The sequence below is a fragment of the Lipophrys pholis genome, assembly GCF_963383615.2.
Source record: "Lipophrys pholis genome assembly, chromosome: 6".
NCBI lineage: Eukaryota > Metazoa > Chordata > Actinopteri > Blenniiformes > Blenniidae > Lipophrys > Lipophrys pholis.
In genome coordinates this window covers 10,903,379-10,915,143 of record NC_137629.1, presented here as the reverse complement: position 1 = coordinate 10,915,143, position 11,765 = coordinate 10,903,379, and the positions used below count along the sequence as shown (strand labels likewise).

The window sequence follows — 11,765 nt, the reverse complement described above, 5'->3', positions numbered from 1 at the left end:
CGCATGCAAACTACATTGTTTTTAACATTTCTGTCTTTGAATGTGAAACTTTTCTGAAACAAAAATGCTAAAATGATGGGTTTTCCCCTGAAACATTGTGATGTACATGCCTACATATCTGTATTATTTTAGAAATACAAATATGTATATATTTCTTTCACCCTTTCAAAAACTGGTGTTTTTCAAATGGATAGAATTTCCTATTATCAAAATAACCTTTCTGATGTAGCTTCAGTTACAAAATGGCTTTTTACAAAATCATCATCCCAATAAAAGCTGTGCATGATAAAAAAAAACTAACAACAGCACCGTAGATCCTCTTCTGAACTGAAATGATCACAAAATGAACATTATTGCTGATCTGAAAGGCTGATTAGGCTTGAAAATGAAGCTTTAATGAGGCCAAAGCGCTCAATGTGGGACTGAATGTAATCTGCCTAATATGGCCTGGTTGAGTGCTTGTCTTGGCATCAGAATTAAAAAGAGTTGTTTGAAGCCCTCCAAAAAAAACCTCTCAACTTCAACACGAGCAGCTTTGATGAAGCAGAAATGAATCACAAGCAGCGGCAGTGATACCACAGAGGTTGAGTTCTGGTAATTTACTTCCCGACTGAAGGTCATTCAGCTCTGAGTACGATACTGTTGGACTACAAGCATAACAACTTTGACAAAAACTTTTGCACATGCCCTTAAGAATTAATTTTTTTTGACTGAGGAGGGAAGTTTGTACACAGTTGGACACAAATGGCTCCAAAAACCGACTGACTGATGACTTCCATGTTGACCGAAGTAACACACATCACATGTGTCAAAACAAGAAGAAAAACCAGATGTTCCACCAGTTTTCCACATTATGTTTCACTGTTTGAGCCCCGGTTGATTGAGCGGGTTTTGTTATCTCAGCAGGATGCAGAAGGTTGTGGACAGTTTCAGTCTCACCTGCAGTATGTTGATCTTCACTGCATCTCTCATGTCTTCTCGCATGCTCCAGAGATGCGTATGAATGAACTCATGTGAAAGCTGGGTGGAGGACGAGGCCAGACGTCACTCTGTAAAGTTCTGGCACACGTGAGCTCCCTGGTTAAAGTGTTTCCAGGTTTCTGAGGATCCTGCAGCTCAGCCAGCCACTCTCACGTGTCTTCGGTCTTTGGCTGTTGAACCTTTGCTCTTTCTTCAGTACATTTGAAATGGAGGCTGAGCAAAGGGCAGCAGACAGTGTCTCTGATGTGGAGAGCTCTGCTTCCTTAAAGCTCTTTCCACTTCAGTCACGATAAAGAACAAAAATACACATTTCATAATCTCTTTTTTTTTGGTGGCCTGGTTTCTTATCTTCCTATCTGAAATGAACAGTTTTATATTTCTGTTTTGTTTTTCTGGGACTGGCTGTGTGTTAAGTCCACATTAGTGATCGTGATGGAAGTTTGTCATTATGGTTGTAGCATCACTACAATAACTGGTAGCTCATCACCCCTTTTACTTGAATGCATTCAATGTCACAAATCGATGCAAATAAATCAGTTTTGCATTCAAATAACTTCAAGACAATTATCATTAAATTAAAGGTCAGAAAATCCTGTCTTCACACAGTTGATCATTTGGTATTACTTGAGTAATAATAATTGAATATGCAATGAATGCTGTTGATTGTCACATTTGTAATGGAAACAGACTCTCCTGTGCTTAATGTTCAGAGGTTACATGACCTTAATGAACTGATGAAAGGTGGTCGGATGAACGAAAAAGTTTCACCAACCTCAAACTGTTCAGTTTCCTTGATGCACTGCAGGCAACCCTCTTTGTGGGAAATATTAAAGCTAAAAAATTAAATAACAGTTTCTCAGTTTGTTTATAGTCCACCAAATCAAGCGCAGAAAGAAAAGGCCAGCATAAAACACGACGGCGAGCAGACTGAAGCCTGGTGGGTAGGAGCAGACTGAAGCCTGGTTAATAGGAGCAGACTGAAGCCTGGTGGGTAGGAGCAGACTGAAGCCTGGTTAATAGGAGCAGACTGAAGCCTGGTGGGTAGGAGCAGACTGAAGCCTGGTTAATAGGAGCAGACTGAAGCCTGGTGGGTAGGAGCAGACTGAAGCCTGGTGGGTAGGAGCAGACTGAAGCCTGGTTAATAGGAGCAGACTGAAGCCTGGTGGGTAGGAGCAGACTGAAGCCTGGTTAATAGGAGCAGACTGAAGCCTGGTGGGTAGGAGCAGACTGAAGCCTGGTGGGTAGGAGCAGACTGAAGCCTGGTTAATAGGAGCAGACTGAAGCCTGGTGGGTAGTAGGAGCAGACTGAAGCCTGGTGGGTAGGAGCAGACTGAAGTCTGGTTAATAGGAGCAGACTGAAGCCTGGTGGGTAAGAGCAGACTGAAGCCTGGTGGGTAGTAGGAGCAGACTGAAGCCTGGTGGGTAGGAGCAGACTTAAGCCTGGTGGGTAGGAGCAGACTGAAGCCTGGTGGGTAGGAGCAGACTGAAGCCTGGTGGGTAGTAGAAGCAGACTGAAGCCTGGTGGGTAGTAGGAGCAGACTGAAGCCTGGTGGGTAGGAGCAGACTGAAGCCTGGTGGGTAGGAGCAGACTGAAGCCTGGTGGGTAACACAGGAGCACAGTAAAGCCGGGTGTGCAGCGGGCATCAGTACTTTTAAATATACAGTGATGTAGTTTTGGATTGAAGTATGAATACAGACAGATCAATCAGAGGACGTGACAGGTTTCTAGAGCACCATGGGCTCCTGGCTGCATGTCTTTGTAGGTATGCCACAGGGAAAAGGAACTCCTGAGCTCCTACTCATCTCGCTTCACACTAATCCCAGGAGTGCATCGAGTCCAGCACACTGCAGAGTGGTGGAAGCTATGAAAGTGTCTTTTTGCATATGGAAGTGGCCAATATGCCATCTGTTTGCTTATTTCACTCCCAAAACATAGCAGTGAGATTTGGGACTAAGCTGTGAAAAAGTGTTTTATTCCACTTCAGTCTGGACCATGAGAAAAGAGTAAAAACTGATGACTATATTGTGTTTCTAAGCGTGGCCACGAGGCTCGAACAGGAGACTGAAACTCTGTCCTGTACTGACTGTCTGCTCTCTCTGGTCCAGCTCGCACTTCCTCGTTATGCAGAACTCGATAGAAAATTCAAAGATGGTTCTAGACCAGGGCTGTGCAACCTTTACGGCCAAAAGAGGCACATTTTTTGATTTTTGTGAAATGAGGCTGATGGAGCTTCTAAAGTTGCATATTTACAATAGTTTTGAAACATGTACAACAACTGAAGCATGTTGCATTTATGAAGTTTCAATTACAATTTAGCATCGTAAACATTTCATTACTTCTTCAGCCATTTTGTACCTGATTTTAGTGGAGTGTTTTCATCCTTCTTTTCCAGCATTTTTCACGCAATTTTGACATTTTACAACAGAATAGAGTAGAATAGAATAGAGTAGAATAGAATAGAATAGAATAGAATAGAATAGAATAGAAATACTTACATAATTTCAGAGGGAAATAACTTTAAGCATTGCTAAACACAGAAGAAATTTAAAGAAAGGTTAAAGTCACATAAAACAAGGTGAAAATTAAACAAGTCATTTTGAATATTAATATACACAAGCCCCGGCTAGCTCAGTTGGTAGAGCATGAGACTCACAATCTCAAGGTAGTGGGTTCATGTCCCACACCGTTTGCCACCTTCCTGTGGGCTCACCACCCGCAGGAAGGTTCTTAATCGGTGCAATGTGATCTGGGTGACAGTGCTCAGACTGACACCCCTGGAAACAGATAAACAGGAGAAAATGGATGGATGTATACACAAGGCTTAACGGGGACCAATATAGTACACAGCAAGCACTATTTACAGGGAGGAGTTATAGAGTCTCATGGCCACAGGAAATCTTTTTATGAGCAGCTTTGCTTGTATTTTTTTTATTTGTTTTTTTTATAAATTTTTGTAATTTTAGCATTTTTATCTTGTATTAATTATTGTGCCTCTTAAAATATAAGAACTAAAATATGATCAGCTTAAAGCCTTTTTTATCCAAAAGATAAAAGTCACTTTGAAAATGACTTTGCTGTGTAAATAAATTTGAAAAGAGATCAAATGTTTATTCAGGTATAATTTAGTGAAGCTTCAGGGAGCCGCTACCGAGGAGCTGAAGAGCCACACGTGGCTGCAGAATCTTGTTCACGATCATGTTTGTCGACTGGTGGCTGAGAACTTTTCTTTTCCCTCTATGATCTGTGCTTTACCAAGACGTTACAGTGAGGACAAATCATTAACAACTTACAGAAAACAGGGGAGAATGAAATAAAAGATGCGTTCAGTTTCATGGAGTTATCTGATATTTTAAAATAACGTGATATTGTAATTCACCTCACCATTTATTTTCAGAGTGTGATGGTGATGTTGGTGTGAGTTATGCAAATGTAATTTACATTAAATAAAACAGCCGAAGTCACACTCTTTACATGATATATTATTCTATTGAAGTGAAACACCATGATGTTGTCATCTTTGGTGTTCAGCATCATTAAGAGCCAAATGAAGAGTTTTCATTGTACAGTGGAGTGAATGAGTGAATGACAGTAGAGGTATACGAGGTGGTAAAACCTTCCGAGTCGACCAATCAAGGCAGATGTTTAGACAAAGTGAGTTGCAGGCGGGTGTCATGGGACGTGAGGCTCCACAAAGGCTGTTTGTTCAACCTACAATGTTTTATGTATGTGGTTAGTCTTTCATCAGCACACTCAGTATTCAATTTACATACTATCTACTGATCCGGCACTGAATGCTAAGCTGTTTATGCTCTCTCAGCCACTTTATTCTGACACTCGGGTGTGTGCGTGGAAGCGTGCGAGTGTGTGTGAGTCTTCGACAGATTGCTTTGCCCCCTCCGCCCCCCCTCCCCTGTGGTTGTGCAGTATTGTGTTCTGGTAATAATGATGGGTTCTGTGCCTCCCAGTCTCCCTCCCAGCAGGACACACACATAAAAGGGTCCTTCTGAGGGCGGCCATGCGCGCACGCGTCTCCATGTTGTTTTTCCCTGTGACAGCATTCTGTGTGTGTGTGTGTGTGTGTGTGTGTGTGTGTGTGTGTGTGTGTGTGTGTGTGTGTGTGTGCGTGTGCTTGCATGCGTGTGTGTGTGTGTGTCGTTGTGTGATTCTAAGAACATCATTTTCAGCGGTGCATGCTGATTGTGCTTCATACTGTGCGCGTGTCTAACCCATCAAGGTTCACATTGGCCCGCTCGCTCTCCGCCTCTGCGTCTATCTCTCTCGCCCTCTCCTGCGCTCCCACCTCTCCCTTTTTCCATCTATCTATCCGTTCCCCTATTTCTCCTCCCCGTATGACATTTCTGCTGTCCTCAGACAACTTCTCTGCTCTTCCCCTGTGCGCGTCGGCTATTGGATTTTACCAGGAGAGCCTCTTCTTTGCAAATTGAAGCGGCCTCACCACAGAAAAACAGCACCTCCTCTTGGAGGAAGTTTTGGGTTTCATGCAATCCCAACTCTGCCTCGAAATAAGGCATAAATGAAAACTAGTTCAGAACATCATCAGTGCCTGCCAGCTGTGAATATCCACACTGAAGAGCATCTTCTGTAGCCAGCTCCACAGAGAAGAGAAGAGAGAGAGGATGAGCCGAACGGCTGGAAAGACAGCGGAGAGCGCAGAGTCGGCAATTGAAAGTTGGATGAGTGGAAGCCTGTGTGTCTGGTCTCTGACAGCTGGCGGGCCGCCTGGCCGACTGATGTGGACCACACAGTCACACAGAGAATCCTTGAACAGGAGGGCCTCGGCCCACTTTCACTCTGCTGTGGTTTGGTGGCGCCGTCAAAGACCAGCGGAGTCACAAGCCAAGCTGCTGTTGAATTATGTGGCATGTTTGTCGGACGCAGGGACTCTGAAGGAGGCCAAACTTCGTAAACAGCATCCACATTAACTCTTTACACACAGAATTCACTGTTTCCTGTGGGCTTGACTCGCACTCTGCTGACAGCTGACCAAACTACCTGTAGGCATGAGTGTGTGTGTGCGTGCGTGCGTGCGTGCGTGCGTGCGTGCGTGCGTGCGTGTGTGTGTGTGCGTGTGTGCGTGTGTGTGTGTGTGTGTGTGTGTGTGTGTGTGTACGTGTGGCCCGGGGGACACATGTGGCCCCTTGCCTGCCCAGAGTGTCTACGAGGAATAATGAATCATATAAACTAAAATGAGTGTACATGATGTGATACAGTTTCAGTAAATCACAAACTGTGGAGTTCAAAATAAAAGGCCCAGCGTCTGTGTCAGCACAGCTGCACGTCATAGTCTCTCCATCTTTTTCGGAACTGTTGCATGCCAGATAACTCACTTCCCAGCCTTCTGCTCATACTGGGCAGCTTCTTGTGAAAAAACATTTAGGTTTGAATACCAACATAAAAACAGAAACCCAACACTGCACAGATTTGTCATTGCTCCATTGTTTTTGTCGTGAACTAGCCAGCTGAAGTGGCGGGATTTTCCACATTCACTCCGGACCAATCAATGAGCAGGGCTTCTACTTCATCATGCTTGTTCTCCTGTCTGGTCAGTGTTCGTTTCAAAGCTCCCGCAAACAAGCAGCTGTTGTTATTGACCTTTGGAGATACCCCACCCCCTTATTAGTTACTGTTGCTAACATGGAGAAGCCAACTTCAGCTGACTTCATGTCACGATTGTTTTTTATCAACGTCAACACTGTTCACCATTGTGGCCTGCCACAGGTGAACTAGATGGCTGGTCATCTACTTTATCATCTACATCCTTGTGCTATACACGACAATAAAGTGAAGATCTTGTAATTTCTGGTGATGTGTCCATTTACAAATCACCAGAACAACAAGGTATAATATGCATATAGTGAAAAACATGAAATCCTCTGGAATACTGGGTTAGCAAAATTATACCGTCCATGAGGAGGACGGTCCTCAAAGGGTTAAAGAGCCTAGAAAACATCAGGAGTGCCTCCAGCTCTAATGGTTCAATAGAGAGAGAATGGCCGAGTGGGTGCTTCCAGGAAGTCGGTAGTTGAACGCTATTGGCTGTATAGTGTTCGGGGGCGGCGCTTATCCAAAGGTCCATTGCGTGACTAGTCCATATGGTTTGGTTCGCTCTCAAAAATGTGGAGTGAAAACAAATCAAATCAAAAACGCAGAGCAACAGTAGCTCATCAAATGCTTGTGACAAACTGCTTTCTGTTGGATTTATTCTGTGATTGCAGTTTTTGGTGAGGTCTGTTGAGAGCAATGACAGGTTTGTCTTACCTCTCACTCACGTTAGTGGAGTTGGGCATCCCATGACTCTATTATCGTTGGTATTGAAGATATTCATGGGTGTAAGATGTTAGCTAGGTACAGCTCAGAGCACAAAAAGCACAAAAATCCAGAAAAAAAAACAGAAGACAAGGAAAAGAAAATCTACATTTGAATTCTGAAAGTTTAAGTGTGATCTAAAAGCTTAAGTAATGTTACGGAGCTGCGTTTTCTCCCGTTTCCTCGGAGATGGAGTTGGAGTGTTTTCAAAAGTTGTGCTTTCAGTGGCTCTGAGCACCACTGTCAAGTAAACCATCGCCCAAATCGTAACAAAGATGTTGGATGTTCACTTTAAAAATGTTGTGTAATGTCATGATCAATTAGTGTTTGATGAACCTCCATTAGGAAGAATTTAGAATTTGGTGCTTGGACGTACAAAGATTGAACTGTGACTAAAAAATAGAAGAAGCGATGTTATGGGGCTGATTCTTCCTGTGAGGAAAGCTGCTGTCATCTTATCGTTCATAAAGACTGTAGTGGTCTATTGGGAGTGGCATTGTCCTCCGTCCAGCTGCAGTGAAACCCAACAGGATGAATCTGGATCAGCCTCAGAACTTCAGATCCTCCGGTAATAACCTCCTGGTGCTGTGATGTTGTTCTGCACTTCACCAGAGTTTAGGTAAAGTGCTTCAGGCCATTGTCTTTTGGACAACTCTGACAATGAAGGGTGATTTAGAAAAAAAAACTGTAATTGCTGCCGTCTGATAGACGGAACGCCACTTCTCACAGCAAACAAAGACAGAAGGTGGACTGGTGATTGTTTCCATCGACCGACCTGCAATCACATCTAAGTCAGCAAACATATACTGTATTCAAGGCTGGTTTAGTCTCCAACCTGTGGAAAGTTCCAGGTGGAATTTTTTGTTCTGTTTGAGGAGACCAAAAGTCTGTACTCTATGTTTATGCCATTAATCCTATTACTTAAAAGGTTCTGTTTCTTTTGAAAGCTTAAACACAGTACCCAGCTTTAAGTGATCACTGCTAAAGCAGCTGCTAATGTACACATCCAAATCACTGTTAATGTTCAACCAAGGACGTCATTTGGAGGAAATGTAACAGAGGAAACTTGATTAACTTTCAGAAGTTACTGAAGCTGATGGTTCTCAACCTGAGGTCCCAGGACCAATGGGCAAGGCACCACACATCGCAGCCTGCCTGCTTCAGGGCATTTATTGTTGCCAATGATGCATGAAATGATTTTGATTTGCAGAAAACTATTGGAACTATATATTGTTTTTTTTTTTTACTATATCAATCATAAAATGATTTCATTTAAAAAGGAAGTTCCATATCCTCTCATCAGAAGTCTGAACGAAGTTATGAACACAATTAAGGTAACTTTTTCTCACATGTAAAGTATATTTAGAAATATAAAATGTAATTAGCTTCAGAAGGACTGCAAACAGAGCATCAACTGTGTACACAGTGAAAATGAAATATGGTGGGGCTCTGCGGTCAGGTTTGCTTAAAAGAAAAAAGGCAGAAAGAGGTTGAGTAAAGTCCAACTCGCAGTTTGGTATAATTGTATTTAGTCTCTTAGTCAATATGTGGTATGTGAATATAACATCAAATAAAAGCAGCCGCTCCATCTGCTTCTTTTTTTAAATATTGGCAACTAAAGGAGAAAAGACACAATTGTGGACTGATAAAACTCCCAAAAATATACTAATCTTCTTTTTTGTACAGCTTTTTCATTTCAGTGCTTTTAGATGCAGCCAATGTGGGATTCGTGTTTTAGATGTTCCACAAAAATGCTCCAGATTTTTAAATAATCCAGAAGAACTACACGTCAGAGTGACTGCTGTTACTCAGTGATCGCACTCTCCTCTGCTCTGAATATCTGTGGAACAGCTAGAACACTGAGAAATCTGTATTATATCAATTAAATCCAAGAGCAGCTTTCCATACAAACTCACCTTAAACCTTTGTAGGGGTCCTCAACTGGTACCCTCATATATCCAGTCGCCCTTAAATTGTCTATAAAACAATTCTCAAGATTTGTTAGGAAAAAAAATCAAAACACAGAGCTTGTTCTGACTCTTTTTTAAACCACAACTTCCTCTTGCAAGAGTACATGTGTGATGTTGACCGGTGTGAATGTTTGGTGCGTGTTGATTAGCTGCAGGGACTGTCAGTCATTGATACCATTGCGCTGTGTGTGATCGTGGTCCTTTGCTCAGACACGAAACATAAAAAGAAAAAAAAAATCATGGAGCCATCTACAAACATCCACGCCATAGAGCAACGCACCCTGTAGCTTTAAAATAAAGTACAGGGGTCATTTGTAAATCACATGGGGTTCAAAGTTTATACTAGTACTAGCAGGTCGTCTGATTCGCAGTGAGTTGCTGTCTGTCAACTTGACTTGAGCCAACTTGTCTGGCCCTGGAATTTGTGGGGAAAGAAATGCGCTGCTCTACCTTGTTTGGACCTCATCCCACACCCTCGTGGGAGCCGGAGTCTGAGCGCATCTGACGTAATTACATCAACGCACGCTCCGCTCAGGGGTCCACGGATTACAATTTCATGACCCAGGAAACCACCCGTCATCGAGCAGTAAGTCAAAATTAAACAAAGAAACATGAGCTGCAGCGTGAAAAAGCACAAAGTGGAGCAGGAAAAGCTTCAGTTGAACTCTGACTGGACTGAACAGTTTAGTTTAATATTACCGGCCCATGCTTGATCTGCACGCAGACCAGAGCGGTCAGCAATGTGGATCATCTAAAGCGGCACTTCAACTCTCTGCACGCCGCTAGCTTTAATGCCAACTACCCTCCAAAATCCCACAGCCGCAAAACAGAAATTGAAAACATAACGTGATACAAGCACTTCCTGTCTATATGTCAGCATTTTCACAAGAGAGCACAACAGCGCATCATCGCTTCTTTCATGGAACCTCTCCGAAGCTAAGAAGCCATTTGTTGATGCTGAGTTAATAAAAAAAAGTGCAATTAATATGGTTGATGAAGTTTTAAGTCACGAGAAAAGCAAGAAAAGGGTTGTGGATTTGTTAAAGATGTGTTTACACATAATGACAACAAGTTTGGCACGGATCTCAATTCCTGACCACGGATCACAATTTTGACCTGAACTACATGATTCCGGGCCGAGGCGTCACAACGTCACTAACAGTCACAACCTTTTATCATGCGTTACAAGTAAGATCATGAAACGGTGGATGATCATCAGGAGTCATTACGCACCGTCAGCATTATTGTTCTGCGGTGTTGCAGTTAATGTGCAAAGCTGCAGGCTGCTGCAGGCTGCGGCGGGATGCTGCGGTGGGCTGCGGAGGGCTGCGGCGGGATGCTGCAGGCTGCAGTGGGCTGCGGTGGGATGCTGCAGGCTGCGGCGGGATGCTGCAGGCTGCGGCGGGATGCTGCAGGCTGCGGTGGGCTGCGGTGGGCTGCGGCGGGCTGCGGCAGGATGCTGCGTGCCGTTGTGCATCGTCACTTTCATTAATCTGTCAGGAAGGTCTGTAAGCGCTTGAGTTCAAATCTCTCCCTGTCACCCGACTAATCGTCATGAAGCAACATGAAGCTCCACCCTGTTACTGTTGGTTCAGCATGGAAACCACCAAACTACTTAATTACATTTTAGTTTGCACTAATCTGTGTGAAAACATCTTCTGGATTAAATCCAGATTACCCTCACATGGACACTTCAAACTGGACTCAGCTTCTTTACAATACACTACAGATCTTTAAACCCTTTAAAATCAGGAATATCACAGAAGTTTCAGCAACATGGCAACAAACTCTCAACCTGCTTGTTTAAGGGTATTAAAGATGTTTGTTATACATGCAATCTTTTTGCATCTAAGTCTTTTTAAATAGGATTTCTTCAAAATTCATGTCTCAGAAAATGTTTTCAAGCAAATCCAAGATGGAGATTTAAGAGGCCTTTGCTGATTTTGTCAGGAATGACCTAACGCGTTTCATTTTCAAAACTTCTTTAAATGAAACCTGTAGTGGCTATCTTTAGATTCCTTTCTTTCTGACTGAACTTTGTGAACTGATTTACTCCGAAACCACTTGTGAATGACGACATGGCAATGCTTTACTCGTTGAGTTCCATACTGACATGCACGGAAACTCACACAAGGTAAAAACGGTTGCTCCGCCGCCATCACTCATTTATTGTTTTCAGCATTTCAAAATAAAACATTTCACATCCTTTTTAAATCACATGACAACGTAAGTCTCAACAAAACTCAAAAATAAGAGACACAATTAAATCCTAATAACTCTTCAATTATTATTCAGTGGAAAATGGCGCTTACAAAACCCTTCATTAAGTGTTGACATTCATGTTTGAACTGAAGTGACCTTGTTGTAGATTTTGTCTTTGTATTGGAACTAATTGTGACAGTATTTTGACATGAAGTCATTCTGATGGTGGAGATGTTAAAGTGCTCAGCACAGTTAGACCGAACAGAAAAACCACACAGCAAATG

General features: G+C 42.9%; 1 protein-coding gene across 1 annotated transcript in view; it reads left to right on the top strand.

Annotated features, from left to right (window-relative positions):
• Positions 1 to 10,582: 10,582 nt before the first annotated feature.
• LOC308111293 (GDNF family receptor alpha-4-like) overlaps positions 10,583 to 11,765 on the top strand; it is a gene marked incomplete at its 5' end in the record, with an annotated part of 44,770 nt that continues 43,587 nt past the window's right edge. The window contains one exon of the mRNA XM_080466155.1: positions 10,583 to 10,700. Within this exon, the coding sequence (XP_080322281.1) occupies positions 10,583 to 10,700 (118 nt within the window). The remainder of the gene's footprint in view (positions 10,701 to 11,765) is intronic.